The following is a 24,130-nucleotide window of genomic DNA, read 5'->3' on the forward strand; positions in this document are numbered from 1 at the left end:
AGTATTTCTGGGCCACTATCTTCTGAAGTATACTAATGTTTCCTACTTTACAAATATCTGCAAGTTGAGAAATTTAGAAAACTCAATCCTATTTGAGAAGTGAAATCCTTTGTCAATGTTAAGCTAATGTCAACTGCAGGCTTACTTAGTAAAAGCAATTCAGTAGGATGAATATTCATGGCTCTTGATGGTAACCTTATATATGACCCTGAGAAAGTCAATAGTGTGTTTGGTAGGTGGTGCACAACTGTGATCGAGCATAATGTCCTTACCAATCAAGTGTATTTTAGTTAGAATAGTGGAGGTTATGGCCCATCTAAATAGTGATGAGATTTGATTTCACAATTGAATTCTCATTTTATCCCACTTAGCTAGATTTTCATGTTTTCTTAATTGAAGATATTGAGCAATTTACCAACTTCCTCCACCCTCTTGATTTCAGCAGAAGGACGGTACCTTTGCTGCAGGAGGATATATGCCACCCTTACGTTTTAAACTTATTACAGCTGGAATAGTGTTTGGCACCATGTTAGGTGGAATTCTGATTCCTAATGGTAAGATTGCTTCACATTTAATGAGTCTTATTTTGTTAATGCAAAAATATTGTGCTTTGGCGAAAGAAAACATACACTCTCTGGACTGCAGGCAGTGGCAGCGCATACTTTTCCAACTGCCCTTTTTCTAAATTATTTGGAATGGCAGCTGAAATAGTTTTCAACAGGCTCATCAGCAGCGACTTCAGTCTGGATTTTATTGGGCAAGATCCTGGTAATTTTGCACTACCTGAATATAGTAATGTCCATCTTGCAAAATGTTTTTCATAGTCATGCATTTTGAGGCCTGAATTTTCCAGAAAACACATGAGACTATAAATGCATATCTTCAGTTGAGTTTACAGACACACAATTCTTGGAGCATCAGTGGTCCATTTGAGGCAGCCCTTTGAGTCTGTTTTGTTATTTGATAAGATCGTGGTTAATCTGTAACCTAACTCCATATACCTGCTTTTGTCCCATAATTCTTAATAATTAAAGTAAATAATTTTTCAGTCTCATTTTAAGTGCAACAATTGATTGGGCATCATTTGCATTTTGCAAAGGGAGTTCCAAACTTCTCTCTCCTTTTTCAGGTAGACGTATTCCCTGTATTACTGAAAAGTCTGGCTCTAACTTGTAGACTATGACATAATCTGAGACATCCCAACCAACAGGAATGTTTCCCTTAATTAATTTGAAAACTTCAATCAAATCATCCCATACTCATCTAACTCCCAAGGCCCATACCCCTACTTTGTGCTGTCTGTCCAAGTAACTTAACCCTTAGACCCCAGTTGAGTATTCTGTTAAACTTAGCCGACGTGCAACCCCCCCCCCACCCCGAGCATTCCTGTAACCAAGGGCTTTGTACACCTATAAATAATAATTCCGTCCTTTGTATTTCATTCCTTTAAATATCATGGTGACATGATGGCTCAGGGGTCAGCACTGCTTCCTCATAGCGCTGGGGACCTAGATTCGATTCCACTCTTGGGCAACACACTGTGTGGAGTTTGCACATTCTCCCAGTGTCTCCAATGGTTTCCTCCAGGTGCTCCAGTTTCTTACCCCAATCTAAAGATGTACAAGGTAGGTGGATTGGCAATGCTAAATTACCTATAGTGTCCAGGGATATGCACGGTTGGCCGTGGAAAGTGCAAGGTTACGATGATATGGGTGGGTCTGATTAGGCTGCTTTTTGGAGGATTGATGTGGATTCGTTGGGCCAAATGGCCTGCCTCAGCACGAGGGATTCGATGATGAAAACCAGTATTTAATTAGCTTTTAATCTCTTTGGATCTGCTCTGATTTTAAAATTGACTTTTTAAGTTACATTATTTATCTAGCATGGGCAACCTCTCACCTATATTGACATCTATTTGCTACAGTTTGATCACTTACTTATCATAGAACATTACAGCGCAGTGCAGGCCCTTCGGCCCTCGATGTTGCGCCACACTGTCATACTAATCTGAAGCCCATCCCACCTACACTATTCCATGTACATTCATATGCCTGTCCAATGACGACTTAAATGCGCTTAAACTTGGCGAATCTACTACTGCTGCAGGCAAAGCATTCCATACTCTTACTACTCTCTGAGTAAAGAAACTACCTCTGACATCTGTTTTATACCTATCTCCCCTCACTTTAAAGTTGTATCCCCTCGTGTTTGCCATTCCCGTACTTGGAAAAAGGCTCTCCCTGTCCACTCTATCTAACTCTCTGATTATCTTATCTTGTATGTCTCTAGTACTTTCTCTATTATTAATCCATTACTTTCATAAGATTGCAAATGCACTGCTTGTAGTCTTGTATGATTATTCTGTGAAGTCTCAATGTAAACTTTCAGATTAAAGGTCTTGATTTTATTAACAGACCTTGAATTATAAGACGATACTTCAGAAATTATTTTCTTTATACTTTGCAATGGTTGAAATGTGCTGGATGGCAATATTAATTTGAAAGCATTTTCATATAGATGGCTACTCTTGACAAATTCATTGCTTTGTACGTGTTTTATACTAAAACCTAACTTAATTGTAGTGATGAGCAAAATGCAGTACAGTTAATGAATCATGTATTTTTCATGATCGCACTAAAAAACCTTGTATATTATACTGTGATTTACCTGTAACTTCCAAGCTAAAATGATATGATTTGAGCTAGTGATATGTGAATTTTGGTCCATGTCTGAAGGGGTTTAATGATTAACTTTCATTTATTTCTATAGTCATGGTGATTTCTTTTAAAGCCATCAAAGAGAGTTGTTGAAGGCTCATGGGAATTTGTTTACTTTGTGAGAGTTTGTACCGGAACAAAATAAACTGTTGTGCATTAAGAGTTAAGTTAAGAAGGTCAGACTTTTTTTTCTTCTGACTTGAGAGTGTAACTCAGATTGGAAAAAGCTTTTGGATTTTTGTTAGGTTTGCGGACTTCTTGGCAGAAGCAGAATGCATAAAACAGTCCCAAGGGTTGGTTGAAGTCCTGAAGAGGTGGTTTGAAATTGGCAAAGTCTATGCTCACGACTATAGACAGACATGGTCGGATAGGATACGAATGCTCAGTTGTATGAAGGCTTATGGCAAAGGCTATCGATTCTTGTGATTGGGAATTGAAATATCTGTTAAGTCACATGCTGATTATTCTCTGATGATTTGAATCCTGTAAAGACGTGCCTTTGGAGTTATTGGGGTTGTAGTTTACTGCATCTTTCAAAATCTTTGAACTTGTGTTATTTGTAAATTGTCACATCTCACTGGTGTAGCATGGTGGAAATAAAGTCCTACTGTTCCCAGAGCCCCCTCAAAAGTTAGAGATTTGTCAAAGTGTACACACACTCCAATTTTAGCAGTCTTTTAAACCTAGAAAATACAGACCAGAATTCAGGCTTTAATATTTCCCGACTGCAGGGAGAGGAACACTGCCTCCTATTTTGGAAGCCAAAGGCTTCTAGCAGTGTAATTCCTATACACAAGTTGTTCGTCTACCCTGGAGTCATAGTTGTTGGCAGACTGATTTTTTTTATCAACAACAACAAGTTAACCACTCCAAATCAAACAGCTACTTATTGCCGGCTGAATCTCTCATTGTGTTGACACCCTGTTGCTAGTCCCATCTGCCAACCAACCATCGCCACTATTTGAACAAAGCAACTGGGAAAATACCACTTTCAATGCGTTCCACTAACTTGTTTTTAAAGTCTTTGTCTATTTTAGTCCACTAACAAAAATACACAAAAAGATAGTTTGGCTTATTTTATTTTCATTTCTTCTGCACAATAAACTTCTGTTTTATTGTTAATACTAAATATGCATCATTGCATTTTGTTTCTGAGAGATCACCTGGTTAAAACCAAAAAAGTTCAAAATAATCTGCCAAACCAGATTGTAGTCAGGTATCTGATTTTTTTCTGGTAAGAATATCAGTACTATTAAAACTAAACAGAAAAAAAATCCATTTAGTCAGAATTTCACATTGATTGCAATTATGTCATTTTAACCAGGTTGTCTTCTCTATAATACAGATACACAATCCTTTATCCGAAATCCTTGGGGTCACTTTTTTTCAAATTCAGCATATTTCAGATTTTGGAATAAATTACCTTTTCAGTGAAATTAAAAAAATTACCTAACAACAGACGCATGTGAATATTACGAACACTAAGACACAATTGATGCCTGCCAGTGCTGGGCCATGCCACCCTGTCACATCTGAGTGACATAGTTCGAGTGGGTGTGGAGTTGGGTTACCTGTTTGTACACCAAAATGACATTCCACGAAAAAATTTCATATTTCGGAGCTTTTCGGATTTCAGAATTTCCAATAAAGGACTGTACCTGTACTTCACTACTGTGGTCAGTAACATTTCTCTCCAGCATTAGACCTACATTTTGCAGCTTAGCAAGAGGAACTTTGCAGTAATTTCTGAAAAATTCTAGAAGTGAAAACTGGATAAACTAATGGTATAAACTCTGGTATCGTGTCGAATGTGACTGATTTTTGGCTCAATAATGCAAGACTTAAAGGAGAAATTGCAACATTTTTCTGTGGTGTCATCAGTAGTTATCAAAAAGAAAGCTTTTAAAAATTAGGGGCAGATTGATTCTGGCTATTAATCTCATTTTGTAACCCATTTGTAAACTAAAATTTATAGCTGGTTGTTTTCCAAATCTATCACCCATTTTACTTCTGAACTAATAATGAGCATAGTTCATGTTTGTGGAGCCAATATCACATTTTTAAGTCTTATTCTGGTGTTTTCTCCTTGTTTTTTATTTGGCCTCTAAAATAAGCTTCCTTGAAGGCATACTAGTAAAATATGTGGATGCTAGAAATATGATATAAAGCCAGAAAATTTTGGAAATACTCCACAGGTCTGACATCAACTGTGGAGACAGAAACCAAATTAATTTTTCAAATCATCAGAAATGTTCTGATGAAAGGCCATCAACCAGAAATATTAACTTTCTTTTCTCTCTCCCTGGATGCTGCCTGATTCTGTATGCTTGGGAGGGACCAAGCAGCCAACTACCTCAACATTGACTGCTTGAATTGCCTTGTGACATCAGCACAGTTTAGCTATTTTGTGTTCCATTGCATTCAGTAGTTTTGTTTGAAGGGGTGTCCCGTAGAATAAAACTGTTATGTTCTCTTAAATTTGAAAGTTTGAGACAAAAGGGCTGGGAATACTTTTGGCTTGAGGACTTTCATCCCTTCTGCCAAATTTATGCAATATGATAAATTCATAGTATGTATTATGGAAGATGTATTTCTCCGCTGTCCCCAAACAACAACTGGAATGACATGTTAAGGATCACTGTTGATAAATTAGCAATCATCAATGTTGTAGGTTTGAGTACCACTCCTAAAAGCTGATTTGAGTTAGTTGATGCAGATACTTTCTGATCCCTCGACAAACCTGTACGTCTGGGAGAAAATTGGACTGAAAATAGCAGCTGCATTCACACTGTAGGGACTCTGATTCCCTTCAAATGGGTAGTGGAAGTGGTTGCGCCTCATTTGATCAGTGGTATAAGCAGCATGTAATAAGTAGCTTTCTAGTTCGAGAAAAGTAGTCATCCAATGAATTTCTATGAATCGTTGCTGCAGACTCAACTTGACAGCAAATCATACAGCCAATCACTGAGGCATATTCACCCAGTCAGATTTATTTTCCAAAAGCTTCAAGCTATGCACACTCTCTGATTATATTAATCGGTGATTGTATAATCTTGGCATGTGAACCTATGTCATGATCTCTCACTAAGCTATTGTAAAAAAACTCTGGTTAGTTGTTGAAAGGATACTTCAATAACATTTCATGCTTAAGACATAGAAGTTGAAGGGTGAATAGAATCTCACCTGTTTCCCCTTGAATCCAATGGGATAGTTTGTGTCCACTGGACCGAACAGACAAGCCTTGATTCAAAGTCTCGCTGTGCAGTACCTCTGACAGTGTAGCACATCTCCATTGCTACCATAGTCCTTATGGTTTATGTTGTAGTTAGAATGTTTTATTACAAATCTTTAACTTGCATTTATAAAATGCCATTAATGCAGAAACAAAGCTACAAATATTTCAAAGATGTATAGTCTGAAAATAGAAACATGCCAAATCAAACCATGGATGCTGCCTGATTCTTTGATGCTTGGGCGAGACCAACAGCATTGACTGTTTGAATTACCTTGTGACATCAGCACAGTGTAGCTATTTGTGTCCAATTGAATTCAATAGTTTTGATTGAAGGGGTGTCCCTTAGAACAAAGCTGTTATATTCTCTTATACAGGTTTCCTATTGCCAGTTAGAATATTACTATTGATGTGTAATCTGTAGATTTTTAAGGAAATTACTAGAATCCATTATTAAGGAGGTTATAGGAGGATACTCAAGAATCGGGCAGAGTTGATATGGCTTTGTGAAAGATGTTCTATTTATCTACCATGTAGTTCTTGAAGCAACAGGCACGATGAATAAAGGGGCAACTTCACCTGTGCCTTACTTATTTTCTGAAGACATTTCATGAGGTTCCATTTGAAAGGATGCTACATGAGATAAGAGCACATGGTGCAAGAGTAATATATTAGCATAAAATAAGGATTACATTGTCAACTTGGAGCAGAGATAATTGGGTCATTTTCAGGTTTGAGAAGCTGTAGCTCTGGAGTGTCACAGGAATCTTAGGACCTCCAGTTATTGACTTGGATAAAGAGACCAACATTTGCTATGTACACCAAAATGGATATGAAAGTAAGTTGTGAAGAGGAGTTGAAGAGTCTGGTGGTTGTGGTGCATAGGTCAGAAGAAGTTGGGATGCAGATATGGCAAATGATGAGCAAAATAAATGGAATATTGACATTTGTTGCTGGAGGTGGTATATTGAAGTCAGGAAGCCTGACTGGAGCAGTGTAGGGCTTGGATCTGGAATGTTTCATGCAATTATGAACTCTATCTTTTTTTAAAAAAGGCTAATTGATCATTCCTGGAAGGAAAAGCTTATCATATGTTGAACAGATTGGTCCTGAACCCATTGGAGTTTAGAAGAATGAGCGGTGATCTCATTTAAACATAAGACCTTGACAGTGAATGCTAAGAGAATGTTTCCTTTTATGGGAGCGTTTTGAACTAGGAGACGTGGTTTAGGAATAAGAGGCTTCCTTTTTAAGTTAGAGATGGGAGAAACTTTTAGATTGGTTTGTTGGTTATCTTTCCGATAAAGCAGTACAACGTGAGTCATCAAAGTGCTGTAGAATAAATTTGATATCTTTTGTTAGGAAAGGCATTTGACAATTTTGGGGACAGATAGGAAAGTGGAGTTACGACCACGTCTAGATCAGCAAAGATGCCATTGAATGTGGAAGCAGTCTTGAAGGTTCAAATGGCTGCCACTGCCTCAGTCTTGTATTCCTAAAATATCAGTTTGTAGCACACATATGTAATTTATCTAATACAGCCTGGAGTTCTTTTGAAAACTGTCTTCCTGAAATTTAAGAGCTACTGAATGAATACTTGCCTAGCCCTTAGAGTCATAGAGATGTACAACACAGAAACAAACCCTTTGGTCCAACTTGTTCATAGATCTCCTTAAAGAATTTTGAGTCATTTGCCAGCACTTGGCCCATATCCTTCTAAAGTCTTCCTATTCATATACCCATCCGGCCTTCTCCACTTCCCCAGGCAACTCATTCTAAGCATGCACCACTCTTTATGTGAAAAAGTTGCCCCATCGGTCTAGTTCTGGCCTCCCCAAACTCCGTGAAAAGACCTTGCCTATTTACCCTATCTGTGCCCCTCATGATATTTCAAACCTGTATAAGGTCAACCCTCAGCCCAGCCTATTCAGTCTCTCCCTAAAGCTCAAAGTCTCCAATCCTGGCCACATTCTTGTAAATCTTTTCTAAATCCTTTCAAGTTTCACAACATCTTTCCTGTACCTTTCAATGCCACTTGTTATTCTTTTTAAGCAATCTCAGATATATCAACGCTGTAGTGTTGTTTTCGCCAACAACCTGAGGACTCGTGTCAAAATTGGAGGAGCTCTTTCAGACTAGTTAAACATGCCTGTCATAATCAATTCCATACAGAGAATTATACTTTACAAACCAGGCAGCACCATCTCCATCCCTGGGTATTCTATCCCACAAGTAGGACAAAGCCAGCAGAGATAGCATATTGGTATACAGTCCGAAGGGAACTGGCTGGGAGTCCTCAATATTGACTCTGGAGCCTATGACATCTCATGTTTCAGGTCAAACATCAAGGAAGCCTGCTTAGAATGTCACCACTTGACTCCTCAAAGCAAGGCACAAGTCATAAAACTGATAGAATACTCCCCACTTGCCTGGATGACTGCAGTTCCAACAATACTCGAGCTTGGACAAAGCAACTCGCTTGACTGCTGTCATATGGGGAGATCTATTATTGTGAAACCTTTAATCCAGAACCTCAGCTAATGCTTGAGATTCAGGTTCAAATCCCACCACAGTAGATGGTGAATTTGAATTCAGTAAAAACAAATCTGGAATTAAAATCTACTGATATCTTACCATATTGCTGGTTGCAGATACATCTGTCCATGACGGTGTCGGTAAGAGTGGAAATTGCATAGTCCTTGTGGAGACAGAGTCCTGCTTTCGCATTGGCAATGTTCTTCTTTGTTTTGTGGCAGTATAACTGTGCTAAATGGGAAAGATTTAGGACAGATTTGGCAACTTAAAACTGGATATTCATGAGCTGCTACGGGCCATCAAAAGCAGCAGAATTGTACTGCAGCACAATCTGTAACCTCGTATCATGGCATATCAATCCTGGTACAAGGGAGGATGCAGGACCTAAAAATGAGGTATCAACTTGGCAAAGCTACCCAACAGGGTTATTTGCATGTCAAACAGCATAACCAAATGACAGGCACAGTTAAGTGAGTCCGAAGGATCAGATGTTATCTCTGCAATACTGCGGCATCTACTTGTGAATGATGATGAACAATTAAACCACTCGCTGGAGGAGGTGGAGGCTCCACAAATATGCCTTTCCCCAACACATCAACGCAAAAGATGAGGCTGAAGCATTTGCAAGTTTTCAGCCACAGGTGCTAAGAGGGTGATCTACCTTGACCTCTTGCAGTGGTCCCCAGCATCGCAGATTAGTTTTCAGATAATTCTAATCACTCCATGTGCTACCAAGAAATGGTTGGAGGCACTGGATGCTGCAAAGGCTACGGGTCTTGTCAACATTCTGGCAATAGTGCTGAAGATTAGTGTTCCAGAACTTGACGCTCCCCTAGCTAAGCTCTTCCAGTACAGCTACAATACTGGCATCTACTCAACAATGTGGAAAGTTGCCCAGGTATGTCCTGTACACAAAAAGCCAAAAAAACCTAATCCGGCCAATTGCCACTCCATACACTGTCATCAGTAAAGTGATCAAAGGTGTCATCAACAGTGCTATCAAGCAGCCCCTGCTCAGCAATAACCTGCTCCATGATGCCCTGTTTGGGTTTCACCAAGACCCCTCAATTAATTCTTGGCCTCTTTACAGCTTTGGTTCAAACATGGACAAAAGAGCTAAATTTCAGAGGTGAAATGAGAGTGGCAGCCCTCAACATCAAGATCACGTTTGACTGAGTATAGCATCAAGGAGTCCTTACAAAACTGGAATCTCTGGTTATTGGGCAAACTCTCCACTGGTTGAAGTTATACCTGACACATAGGAAGATGGTTATAGTTGATGGAGGTCAGTCCTCTCAGCTTCAGGACATCTCTGCAGGAGTGTCTCAGGTAGTGTCCTGCAATGTTCTTCCTAAGTGCATTGAGGGTCAACCCCATAGCAGGTCGACTGCAGTGGTTCAACAAGATAGTTAATCATCACCTTTTCAATGGCGACTAGAATTGGGTAGTAAATGCTGTCCGGGCAGTGATACGTGTCCCATGAGTGAATTTTAAAAATCCACAAACCTACATTCTCAATATTGCCAATGCTCTATGTACCATTCACGTCATAGACTGCAGAAATTTTTCGAAAATAGCCCTCACATTTTAAGTCTTTCTGGGAAACTGATATTTTGAACAAATAAATGCTGCTTTTCTCCTCCCTGTCAAAAGATGAGCCACAATTTAAATCTCCCTTCTGCAAAGGCAATCTTTCAATTTAAGCCTAACAAAAAGTGCAGTAGATGGTTGGAAGCAGACCATTTTGTGTTTCTGTTCTAAAAGTGCAGTTTGCAGTGATTGTTAGTGACACTAATTTCTTGTGTCTTAAGAAAGCTTAAAGAGCTTACCACAGATGGTCATAACAGTCCCCTTTCTGCCAGCAAATCATATGTGCGTTCATTTTTCCCATTGACTCAGTGCAAAGTGCTCTGAAATTCTTGGTAATGATTCAGTTTGATGCTCTTCTCAGAATTCTCTGCAATATGTATCAATTTCTCATCATACTAACATGCTGGTTTCCACGGTTACTCTCTTCCTTTTTGCTTCTCAAATTCACTGCACAATTTACCAGAACAGTTGTAGCATTCTTTTTCCTGAAGACCCCTGTGATTTGCCTTCTTTGCCTTAAGTGTTCTTTTTACATTAACTTGATGTGATGCTGCTCTTTCCTGCAACATCTACCCTGTAATATCTGTGACTTAGTGTAATAGTCTTGTTTTCTTGTAGAAATCCATCATAACACTCGTTTTTGTAGACTTGCTACAGTGCTTCTCTCTCCCAGAAGCTGGACATCATCATATAGATTCTACCATCAAGTTGCTGATATTTTTCTCTCCCTTTTCTCTATAATTTTCCATTTTCATTGCTTGTACAGATTTGTTGTGACAGCTATTTCTCACAGGGATTCATTGTGATGCATGAGATGCTCCTGTTTCACACACTGACCCGTAAACATTGACTTGTGACCTCAATAAATTCAAGACTTCATTAGGTTGTGTTCAAACCTGTAGGTGACTTCCTCTTAGAAATTTAATTTGTCAAGTTCATGACATATTTTTAAGGTGTGAATATGATTAGCTATATAACCTAAATGTTACAATAAATTTGCATTATTGCAGAATTCACGATTTAAAATGTTTGGAAAAAGTATGAATAGATTTTGTAGTTATAAATGTGTTACAAAACATCTTGTTCTCGATTTGTTTCGTATAAGTTGACATATTTAAGATTTCAGCAACCTCTCAGCCACTTTGTAAGGGATTTTTAAATTTATGACAAAATATGAGTTCATTTCATTTTGTTGCAGATGGAGAATATAATTTTCTGTTGCTTCCTCCTCTTCCTCTTCCTCTTCCTCCTCTTCCTCTCCCCCTAAAATCTTGAGGGGAGCAAACAATCTATGGACATGTTTCAGTCTATAGGTGAACTGAATTCAGTGATTTATAATGACTTGTCCAGGGTACAGAGTGAGTACAAGCCTAATGAGTTTGGAACCTATCTATGGACTTGCCCACATTTTGTGTTAGCTTACTGCAGTTGTTAATTGTGGGGCTTTAGGGGAGGGCAGAATGCATGTAGTGCCACCTCAGCAGAACGATGCATTGTGTCACATAGCTCAAAGTTGTTGTCCTCTTTAAAACGGTGTATTCCCCTGACTTAGCAGAAAGTGAGGACTGTAGATGCTGGAAATCAGTTGAAAAATGTGTTTCTGGAAAAGCGTAGCAGGTCAGGCAGCAGGAGAATCGACGTTTTGGGCATAAGCCCTTCTTCAGGAATGAGGAAGGTGTGCCAAGCAGGCTAAGGTAAAAAGTAGGGAGGAGGGACTTAAGAGAGGGGCCTGCTTTGCACACCTTCCTCATTCCTGAAGAAGGGCTTATGTCCAAAACGTTGACTCTCCTGCTCCTCAGATGCTGCCTGACCTGCTGCGCTTTTCCAGCAACACATTTTTCAGCTATTCCCCTTATTTACTCAGTCCTGACCTCTGATAATATGTTAAATGGCCAAACTGGTAACCACCTGCTGGTAGTTGCAATAGTGGAAAGAACTTGGTGCACTGGGTTTTATTGCATGGATGTGAGTAATGTTTGATGGCTTGTTTTCTAGCACTGTTTAACTGCTGAGTGACAGTATTGAAGTTAAGTTTTAGGTTCACACGGGCAAATACTGAGGAGTAATAAATTAATCAACACTGGCAGTTGGCTACTGAAGTAGATCTAATCTGCATTGTGGGTTTAAATTTAACCACTTCCTATAGAGCCCCCAAAATTAATCTTATTGCACATTTACATGCTGTTTTTTGGCATCAGCCACAAACTTGGTTAGTGATGCAGAGTGACACCAACAGTGAGAGTTCAATTCCTGCAGTGGGTGAAGTTACCATGAAGGTTCCACCTTCACAACCTCTCCCCTCCTGAAGCATAGTCATCCTGGCATTAAACCATCATCAGTCATTCCTCTCTGATAAAGAGAGCAGATCCGTGGTCGTCTGGGACTGTAGTGAAGTTAGTTTTACTATTACAGTCAGAGGTGTGATTAGCTTTTACAACTTTATCAATGACACTAACTCTAACTTTCCACAGTCTGTTTCAACCCTTCATTGTATGCCAACAATCCTTGGATAAATGACCACATTCTTCTATTAAACATTCAGAAGATGGAAGCTGTTCCTTTTTTTTCCTGTCATTCCACCCCACCCATCGCAGTCGCAGGTTGAAACAGCTTGCTTGGAAATTCAGTGTCCTGTAAACTGCAAGCTGAAGTTCCAAACCCTTAATCTATCCATTACAAAAAAAAGCCTATGTTCACTGCATATCTTCCTCATTGTTATTGAAAGCTCCACCTCTGCCTTTGTTCTAATGCACTCTGGACTAGAGCTTCATCCTTCATATTCTGTAAAATGTTTGTTTAATCAAAACCGTGGTACCATCATTATCATATGATGAAACCATTTTCTTTCTGTGTTGGTCACAGGAGCCTAGATGAAGTCAACTTGGGCAACTGCTTGCCTGCTTCTAGCTAATAGATCCACAGCTCATAGATTTGCACAATCCTTAGTACATTTTGGCAACAATACTTAATGATGTAAGGATAAGTTTAATATGAGAATTTAATGCGTCACTTTCATACAGTGGCTGTGCTTTATTAATGTTGCGTTTTAAGAGATGCTGTTCCATGTAGAAAGCAGGTATAGCATATTAGTAGTTGAGCAGTGCTTTGCCACAGTATATGGACATGACACCACTTGAGAAAGTTGTATTAAGCTTAAAAAGTGGCACTGCCAATGCCCCAAGTCCAGTTGATTATGATTAGATTTCCTACAGTGTGGGAACAGGCCCTTTGGCCCAACAAGTCCACACTGACCCTCTGAAGAGTAACCCACCCAGACCCATTTCCCTCTGACTAATGTACCTAACACTATGGGCAATTCAGCATAGCTAATTCACATGACATCTGTGGACTGAGAGGAACCTGGAAGAAGCCCACGCAGACACGGAGGGAGAATGTGCAAACTCCACACAGACAAGTTAACTAGTTTTTCTGAACTAATTGCACATACTTATGGAAGCTGGTATAAAATGGTAGTAAATCATTATTTCAACCTTAGATTTTCTGAAAGTGGAGAATTTTGATGGGCCAGCTGCTGGCAAGTTGGACAAGATTAGGTTGGGATATCTGTTTGTTTGGCATGGATGAATTGGACTGAAGGGTCTGTTTCCGTGCTGTACATCTCTATGACAACTTGCAATGTAAAATATCTTGACATTATTTGATACAGCAATGTTAAATGGTCCTATTTGGATTTGTTTCTGAAATTGTCGCTGTTATTGTTTTCAAGTTCTTTCTTGATATATCTTTGGTATGTTCTATTGTGCATGTGAAAGGTAGTGGAAAATTATTGATGTGTTATATTAATAGAGGGAATGGTTAGTGGGAGATGCCATGTCAGAAAATTTCAGAAAAGCCATTTAGTCATTTTGATTGCTTGGCTTAATAACTTTCTACCAATTAAATGTCAATGGCAACAACTTAATTGATCAATTGCTTCATTCGCATGCTAGTTGATATTAACATGGTAAAGAGTACAATGCAGGTAATATTGATATATTTCCTATCTATAAGAACACTAATGAGTTTGTCAATTTTTTTAAAGCTTATTAGCAGGGTAATTTCTCCAGATCAGTCAAAAAAAGGAAAACATCCAGGCTTACGGAGATCACTATATGGGTGTGCTGGATCTCGGAGTGCATCTGAGAGATGCATTTTTTTGTTCATTTGCAGTTCATATCAGTTATTCATTTCCATAAGAGTATGTGAATATAAAAGGACAAACTATTTATTGCATTTGTACATTTAAAGTGGAAAGGATGATCCAGTTTTGAAGTCTAACACTATTTCTCCTTTTGTCAGTGGAAACAATCCTTGGATTGACAGGTGCTACAATGGGGAGCCTCATCTGTTTTGTTTGCCCAGCACTTATCTACAGAAAAATCCAGAAGAATAGTTTCATTTCACAGGTTAGTTTACTAATCCTTAAAATAAGCAAGAAGCCATTTTACTTCTGCCTTTCATCCATACTGTGTGAATTTTTTATTTCTGATCTTTTATGGAATATAATTTAAAAATGGGGATCTTGTGCATTTGTTATATGTCAGAATATATCGCCCACAGTTCTGTACTCTTGAATAGTGCTCTGAAATTCAATTGGAAAAATGAAGTACCTGACTGACATTGTGAATATTGCTCGAATGTGTTACTCCATGTCTACACACTTGAGCTGCTGCCTCCGTGTTTTCAAGTCTTTAGAAACAGCAAATAATATTTAATTTCCCTTATTTTTTAAAATCCATTGCCTCTAGTTCACATTGACAAATAAAGAATTTTAAAAATCAGTTAACCCTGTAATTCATGTAGTACACTGTTGATTTCCCAATCTGCTTAGTGTTTTGTGTGATCTCTGTGTGGCAGCTAACTCACTTTTTGTCCGCGTCACTTAAATGTTCTGCAGTAGTAGCAAAGTGGAAATTGAAAGTTTCTCTCCACTGCAAATATGCCCTTCTGTGGAGTGATGTTGAAATAGAATTTCAAAAGTCAGTCATTTGCTCTGCTTTGCCAGTTTGTCTGAAAGAGACTTTGTGAAGCACAGCTACCTTTGTGGTAGGAGCTGGAGAACACCTGGATATAAAAACAGTTTGAACTAGGAAAATTGATATTCAATTTTATTATCAGTCAAGCTATGTAAGTTCAATGGTAGTTGCCAAAGGCAGTTCTAGTCAAGATGACAGAATAGCAGTGAAAGATAACTGGTATTCTTTTATTTGCAGTAGATTGAATTACATCAGTGTCTTACCAGATTTATATGTACATAATTTTTCTAGTTTAATTGTCCTAGGGCAATTGCAACCAGAAATTCTTTCCTAAGCATCTGTTTTGGTTGTCCCAAATGATACAGCTGTGTTGTCATGAGGACTGAATTTCACTGACAGCTTTAAAGTACATGCATTGCATTTAATCATGTGACAATAAAACAGTCTTATAACATTTAAATTGCAAAGTAGAGTTGGAGGAAGAGAATTAATCTTGGGTTGTTAATTTACTTTAATCTTCTCTTCATTGGGGTAATATTTGGGGTACTTGACATCGGTTAAAGGTAGCTCAAACTATAAAAATGAAAATGATTTAAGTAGTTCACTGGAACTGAAGCGATATATTCAATGATATTCTCCAGTTGTCCTCAGTGACTGAAAATCTTGCCTGATGGTCTTCACAGTTGGCTGGCATGGTGGCTCAGTATTTAGCACTGCTGCCTCAGCACCAGGGTCCCAGGTTCGATTCCAGCCTCGGGTGACTGTGTGGAGCTTGCACATTCTCCCGGTGTCTGCGTGGGTTTCCTCCAGGTGCTCCGGTTTCCTCCCACAGTCCAAAGTTGTGCAGGTCAGGTGAATTGGCCATGGTACAAATGCCCATAGTGTTAGGTGCATTAGTCAAAGGGAGATGGGTCTGGGGGGTTACCCTTTGATTGGGCCGAAGGGCCTGTTTCCATGCTGTAGGGAATCTAATCTAATAGTGTTGCAACTTGTTTTTGTGCTTTGTAAATTGTATTCTTCTCTACCTATTTACTTTTGCACTTATTTAACTTCTGTAATATGGTATTACAATGTACATTTTCCAAAACATGTTTCAAAGGTACTTAGTTTCTTATGGACTTAAAACCACATGAAAATATTTTAGCCTTTGTTTTAATTAAGCTAAAACATGTTTAAAAATGTTCAATAAGTTGTTTCCTTGAACTGAGGCCAAACCAACCATAAATAGTAAAAGCACTTTGTATTTTCTTTTAAATGTCTCCTATTAGTGTGTTCATGTGGGAATTTTATAACGAGAGTAAATTTTAAAAAAGACTGTCTTTGTCTTTGACCTAGTCACTGAAGTTATACAGTCTAAATAAAGTTTACAGTAAGCCAGCTGGCTATATTTTCTTAGTGACCAGATTATTGCTTAGTACATACGTTTAAATTGAAGACATTTTTGCTTTTTTCTAAGAGTAGAACAATTTGACTATCTGGACAACAGGTTTGCAATGACAGACGTTCAGGGACAACAGCAGTTCACATAGTTTTTGCCATTGGTCAAGCAAGCCTACTACTAATCAATTAGTTTATCCAATGAGATAAGATACAAATTTACTAATACTTTTAATGTGTCACTGTTTGTGAAATAAAGTACTTTTTTTAAGACAAATTTGTATTCCAGTACACTCTTGGACTGGCTCCAACATACTTTGTTGCTAACTCTTCCATCTGTTCACTATGTCACTCTCAAATTGTTAGTTTATTCAGAGTCGAAATGAGAAATAGAAACAAAGGAGGGTAGATTTAATCCTCAATCTGCTCAAGTCAACTGATTTCAAGTAGAACAGGTAGCAATGCTATATTTGATGCTAGTACCTTTTACTTTAGATAGAAAGATTAGCCAAGTTTTCTGTGATCACTGCTACGAGTGCCTGTGGATAATTGTTGATGGAAGCAGTGTAACTTGTTGTGCTATTCACACATTTAAATAGTTTTTCAAACTTGATGCCAAAGTTCAGATGGAAAAGCGCAGCAGGTCAGGCAGCATCCAAGGAACAGGAAATTCGACGTTTCGGGCATAAGCCCTTCATCAGGAATGAGGAAAGTCTGTCCAGCAGACTAGGATAAAAGGTAGCCCCTACCTTTTATCTTAGCCTGCTAGACACACTTTTCTCATTCCTGATGAAGGGCTTATGCCCGAAATGTCGAATTTCCTGTTCCTTGGATGCTGCCTGACCTGCTGCTCTTTTCCAGCAACACATTTTCAGCTCTGATCTGCAGCATCTGCAGACCTCACTTTCTCGCCAAAGTTCAGATATCAAGACTAAGAATTTGGCAGTACGCAGAGCTATCCGTGCTTCTGGAGCCACTGTGCAGCAACACGAGAAAAAATTGGAAGGAGGAACTTCCATTAGTGCAATGTCTTTTGCTTTGCACCAGTGCTTTGTTTTCAAAGTGCAGTCATTGTTATGTCGAAAAATGTTATTGCCAACTTGCATACAATGATGTCCCACGCACAACAAATAAGAGGCAGTCTTGAAGGTCACTACAGCAATTATAAAATGACCAACAAATGGTGTGCAGGCAGGAGGATGAAAAACATTAAAGGTCGTTTGGGGGTTGAGTTAGTTCTTAGTTAACATGCCTGATGATGACAAATTAGATGCTGTATAGCATTTTGGTCATGTCTCATGAACTTGACTGAGTTCTTTGAAGAAATAACAAAGGGGATTGATGAGGATGGAGCAGTAGATGTGATGTATATGGATGTCACTAAGGCATTTGACAAGGTTCCTCATGGGAGACTTGTTAGCAAGGTTAGATCTCACGGGATAGAGGGGAACTCGCCACTTGGATACACAACTGACTTGAAGGTAGAAGACAGAGGGTGGTAGTGGAGGGTTGCCTTTCAGTCTGGAGGCGTGAGACTAGTGGTGTGCCACAAGGATTGATCCTGGGTCCGCTGCTTTTGGTCATTTATATAAATGATTTGAATGTGACCATGGGAGGTAAAATTAGTAAGTTTGCAGATGACACCAAAATTGGAGGTGTAGGGAATAGCAAAGAAGGTTAGCTCATTACAACAGGATCTTGATCACATGGGCCAATGGGCTGAGAAGTGGCAGATGGAGTTTGATAAATGCAAGGTGCTGCATTTTGGAAAAGCAATTCAGAGCAGGACTTATACACTAATAGTAAGGTCCTAGGGAGTGCAGCTAAACAAAGAGACCTTGGAGTGCAGGTTCATAGTTCTTTGAAATTGAGTTGCAGGTAGATAGGATAGTGAAGAAGGTGTTTTGTATGCTTTCCTTTGTTGGTCAGAGTATTGAGTACAGGAGTTGGGAGGTCATGTTGCGGCTGTACAGGACATTGGTTAGGCCAATGGAATATTTTGGAATATTGCATGCAATTCTGGTCTCCCTCCTCTCCGAAGTATGCTGTGAATCTTGAAAGGGTTCAGAAAAGATGTACAAGGATGTTGCCAGGATTGGAGGATTTGAGCTATAGGGAGAGGATAAATAGGCTGGGGCTGTTTTCCCGGGAGTGTTGGAGGCTGCGGGTGACCTTTATAGAGGCTTATAAAATCATGAGGGACATGGATAGGATAAATAGACAGTTTTCCTGGGGTGGGGAGCGTCCAGAACTAGAGGGCATAGGTTTAGGTGAGAGGGGAAAGATATAAAAGAGACCTAAGGGGCAACGTTTTCACAGAAGGTGGTACATGTATAGAATGAGCTGCCAGAGGAAATGGTGGAGGCTGGTACAATTACAACATTTAAAAGGCACCTGGATGGGTATATGAATTGGAAGGGTATAGAGGGATATGGGCCAAGTGCTGACAAATGGGGCTAGATTAGGTTAGGATATCTGGTCGGCATGGATGAGTTGGACCGAAGGGTTGTTTCCGTGCTGTACATCTGACTCTGTGACTGTAATATTTAAGCATAGTTATATGCCATTGAGGAAAAATGTTTGAAGGATGGCTCGTTAACACTTTATCGTGGGGTGAGTCAGTATTATTCCAAGTTGTCTCTAGAAAGCCTTTTAACTTAAACCCCTAAAATGTGGGTAGGCACCCATGGCAGAAATTTGAGAGTCCATTGTGCTAAAGGTTTGCATGCGTTTGGCTGCTTACATTCTCTGTGCTAATTGTGTGCCAACTCCTTAGGCCCTTGAGTTTTGCACAGCATATGATTATTCTTGGTGTGGGCTAAATGAAGTATGTCCCAAAAAGAACATTTGATCGGTTTTAAAAGAGGAAAAATGGAAGTTGTATTTGTTTGGAATTCCCAGTTTGAAATCACTTTAGCATGGTGATACGTTCTTATGCATGTCTCACCAAATTATATGATGCATCAAGGACATTGCCGTTATCTGATACAGAAAAATGATGGACTTTGACCAGCAGTCACAATAATTTGGAAACAGCTGAATCCTGGACTGGAGTTCTTCTTTTTCTTCCTGCCCTAATAAATCTATTCTGAAATTGAATCTTATGTCCATGAGGAAAAAATTATATTAATTCAATGCTGTAAAGTAAGATCAATTCATACCATTCTTTTCACACTCATTGTTATTTTACAGCCTGGATCATGACTTTGATGACATCTTACTCATGCTACATTTACCTTGTACTGATTGTTAAATTGAAATATGTATTGTTCATCAATACGCTGACAGTTTTTAGTCAGTGCTGAGGCTAAGGTGATGTATCACTCAAATTTTTCATATCCATATTCAGTGTAAAGGGAATGGTTGATTTATTTTAAAACTTAATTCTTAATACTAACATGAATGTCTTAATGCCTCCTATACACTTTTTATATTCATGTGCTTTTTTTTATTGCACAGTTCATTCTGATACAATTATAAGGACACTTCAACAAATCAAAATTCCTTTCTCAACCAATTCCAGATATTTCTATTGATGCTGCTCATTATACTAATTAGCATGCAAATTTGAGTGACAAGCAATTTTTGTGGAACTGACAACTTCATTGGCCTCCCAAACAAAAGATTAGCTACCACACTAATCTTTTTTACACTTCATTCAAATGCAGTGTTTCCCCTAAAATGTTCTGGGAGAAAATAGGGACTTACTGCCTGTTCAAATTTTGAAATCTAGGTTGTTGCATCAAACCATCGCTTTTCAAAGGCAATGTTTATTCCGTTAAGTTGAAACTGGGTGCAGCTATTGTGTTTAAGGAATTTAAATTATATTGGGTACGCAGATTGGTTCTATGTACAATAATAAATTGGAAATATCATGTTTCAATTTATAAAGGAATTGTTAAAAGAAAATCATGACTTTATGGTGTATTATTTGCTGTGAATTTTTTTGTTTCCGGCCTGGAAAGCCAGATGTTTCTTTTGGCTGAACAACTGCTGTATTACTGCCAGAAATCAGTCAACTGTTCTTGTGACAGCTGGTTTCTAGCTTTGCTTCATCTTCTAACACAGAAGTGGCATCCATGCAGAAAACTATTGCAAATACACTGATACATGTACTAAATTGTTACTTTGGAGGCAAATCAGATGAGTGGACTGTTGAATGTACATGAAAAATAATGAAATATATAAACCATAAATCCAGCCCCACAATTAATTTTAAATTATGATTTTGTTCCAAGTGGGTTTAAATTCTAGCAACAATGCTCTGTCATATTGAATAAAAGATTGCAAATGTATATCTTCTGCATAACTTGAGAAGGGAGTTCCAAGGCTAAAAAGCAATGGATTGAAGGTGTTTCCATTCATCTGCCCTTGACTTTCTAGGTGGCAGGGTTTACTGTTTTGGTAGATGCTGCTGAAGAACTACTGGGGAGTACTGCTGTGCATCCTTTGCATGCTGTGCTGCCATTGTATGTCGGTCATGGTGGTAGAGGGACTAAATATGGAAGATTGTGATTGGGTTGCCAATCCTGCGGGGAGTTTTGTCCTGAATCATGTTAAACCTCTAATGTTGTTGGAGGTGCATTGGTCCAATCAAGTGAAGAGTATTCCTTGACACGCTTGTACACTTTAGGGGGTGGATAGACATTGGGGAGACAGGCGATGAGTTGTTGCCACTGAATTCCTAGCTTTGAGTTGCTCTTGCTTCTACAGTACTTACATGGCTGCACTAGTTCAGTTTCTGGTCAATGCTAACCCTGGAATATTGATTGGTGAAGATTCAGTGATGGTAATGTCGATGTTTATTAGAGTTATGATTGGATTTATCTTGCTGGATTTGGTCATTTGCTACCACTTAATGCTAATTGATGCATAGGATAGTGTACTGGGCAGAGTTTCAGACAACTGTATAAATGTTAAGTTTGGAGCATTTTAGGACTGTTACCTGTATTCATGGATGCTGCCGCACATTTATTTCAATTGTAATGCGCTATATTAGTAAGAATTTAAATGCATAAAAGAATGATGCATTATATGACTGTTAACCTCTATTCCAAGATTATTTTTTTGACTGGCAACTTGCTTCTAGGCACTAGTTAGTTAATGTGCTATGAATTATTTCTAGCTATTATTATTATTAAAATTGTTGTAATTTGTTTTGTTATAACTTGCACAAAGATGTGATGTCACGTAAAAATAGCTGGTTGAAACAAGGATATATGAATAGTTAAGATATAAGTTCAAATTTCTTTGGAAAGAAGAGGTAAGGAGAAAAGTGTTTGAATAAATATTATCTATATTTTATTGCAAAAAATATCTTCATGCATAATCTTCCTTGCTACATTGTTATCCAAAATGGGACCAAGGCATTTTAGCACACTTTTATCTTGATACCAGCAATCTTCCAGCATCGTTTTAAGCCATTGTGTATATGTGAGTATCTGCAAACTGTTGAAGGAGTCACAGCCAAAACTGGTCCAAGTGAATACACAACCTCTTTCACTTGTTAAAGGCTCAAAGTGGAAGTCAGTGTTTTTTTTCATTCTTGTTATTACTTCTCTTGATCACTGCCCTGTGTGAGATTATACCAGGACAGATTAAGGATAAAGTATAATATTTTTCTAGTTTACATTGTTATCACAATAAATAGGGCAATATACTCGTAAACTGACAGTGCACCATATCAACACTATTGATGTGTTACAGCAATGAGCAAGAAGAACTAAGTGGCTAACTGGTTTTATAATAAGAACAATTTAACATCTTGAACAACCTAGTGTGAAGGGAGAGTGGAGTGTGAAATCTACTGTCAGGAGTAGTAATGAATTTTTTCTAATGAGTTTATACTGAATTTTGACTTTCTGTATTTAAATTTTACCTTTTCATCATCATTCACATGAGGTATTTAATTTGTTTATTTCATTCCTTACCTTCATGATTTAGAAGTGTTAAAGCCCCTTGTTATATTTTGGCATTGCAAAGAGTAAACCGCAGTTTCGTGATGCCATACAGTAACACAGATATATTTAAATTGTAACATGTGCTTCTTTGGTAAGAATTTAAATGCATAAAAGCAATGTAATACTATAATGATGATATGAAGGAAGGTTAGTGCAATCAATTCATTTAAGAGCTCATAATTATGCAGATCTAACTTGCACTCCACAATTTGGAGAGGTGAGGGAGAAATGCTGGAAAGGCTTTTTCAGCTGAGCACATAATCTGCAATGCACAAATCAGGAATGTGATGGAATACTTTGCACTTGCTTGAATGACTACAGCTCCCACTGTACTCAAAAGTTCAATAGCATTTAGGACAAAGCAGCTGCTTGATTGACACCCCATCCACTATTGACGCACAGTGGCAGCAGTATATAATTTGTAAGATGCACTGTGGCAAGTCACCAAGGCTCCTTTGACAGAACGTTACAAACCTTTGTCCTCTACAACCTTGAAGGACAGATGCATGGAAGTATCTTCCAAACTGCACGTAATTATGTCTTGAAACAATATTCTCATTCCTGTGTTGTCACAAGTTAAGATTCTGCAACTTCCTTCCTAACAACTCGATATCTACCTCTAACGTTTCAAGAAGGAAGCTCACTGCTCACATTCACTCTAATATCTTTCCCCTTTATGAACCTGCAAGGTCCATGTGCAGCAGCGGAGACCAGCCAGGGCAGTTCAGGATGCAACAAATGCTGGTTTTTCCAACTCTGTTCACATCCCGAGGGTAAATCAGCAAATACTCTACCTATTTGGGCTGATGCTTGTTCCCACATTATTATGGCAAATACCATAATTTGTTGAATCAAATGAACAAATCTCTGACTACCTTACTGATTTCTTAATTTATTTTTGTGTTCATGAGCAAGCGTGCTTTGGCAGAATCTGATCTGTCTTGTAGGTTTGCCTTGTTGGCAGGGATGGCTTGGAACCATTGGGTTGAATTTTACTAGAAATTGGCTATGTTAATTCTGACGCATTTCAGAGGTTTTTCTCACCATGAAGTCAGCATGCTTTTTCACGCTATGTTCCCAAATTGCCTCAATGCCTATGCACTACACTTCTGTGGTACCGCGCTTTTATTTTCCTACTTGCTTTAGGCGTAAATACTAATGAGTGCTGGGACCTACTGAGATTCCCAGTGCTGCCACCATTTTGAAAATGCAGTTGTGCACCAGGTCAAACCGGAACTGCCCACTATAGTTCCTATTAATCACTGTGGACGTGTCGTGCAAAGAGAAATTGACACCTGACATTTGTCACCTTGTGCCCTGTGATGATAGGATTCTGATCCTGACAGTCAGTCAACCGCTTGGGACAATGTTCACACCCTTAAATTGCTATCAGAGGCTGTCCTTGTGCTGGGATCCTCTGACTGAGGACTAGTCACTTTAGACTTTGCGTGTGCATCAGCCAAATGGCCATATCCCAGCATGTTTGCTGTGTACAGAGCTGGTGCATGATGCAGATGTGAGATTGATGTAGTATGCTGCAATACAGCAACATGTCCACCTGTTGTTTGATGGCTGCTGAAAACCATGATAAACTGCCAGGCTTTGTGTCTGTGATAAAAGGAAAGTCAAGACAGTGTTGTGAGCCTTTAAGCTCTGACCGGTAGGAAGAACAGAGGCATGGACTACTTCCTAAATTCAGAGAAAAGTTCAGAAATCTGAAGTACAAAGGGATTTGGGAGCCTT

At 38.7% G+C, this 24,130-nt stretch overlaps 1 protein-coding gene across 3 annotated transcripts in view; it reads left to right on the forward strand.

Moving 5' to 3' along the window:
• slc38a10 (solute carrier family 38 member 10) overlaps positions 1 to 24,130 on the forward strand; it is a 141,190-nt gene that overhangs the window by 35,535 nt on the left and 81,525 nt on the right. For all 3 annotated transcript variants that reach the window (XM_060844922.1, XM_060844923.1, XM_060844924.1), the window contains 2 exons: positions 443 to 554; positions 14,374 to 14,480. In XM_060844922.1, the coding sequence (XP_060700905.1) occupies positions 443 to 554; positions 14,374 to 14,480 (219 nt within the window). The remainder of the gene's footprint in view (positions 1 to 442; positions 555 to 14,373; positions 14,481 to 24,130) is intronic.

Source organism: Hemiscyllium ocellatum, chromosome 25 (assembly GCF_020745735.1).
Source record: "Hemiscyllium ocellatum isolate sHemOce1 chromosome 25, sHemOce1.pat.X.cur, whole genome shotgun sequence".
In the NCBI taxonomy this organism is placed as follows: Eukaryota; Metazoa; Chordata; class Chondrichthyes; order Orectolobiformes; family Hemiscylliidae; genus Hemiscyllium; species Hemiscyllium ocellatum.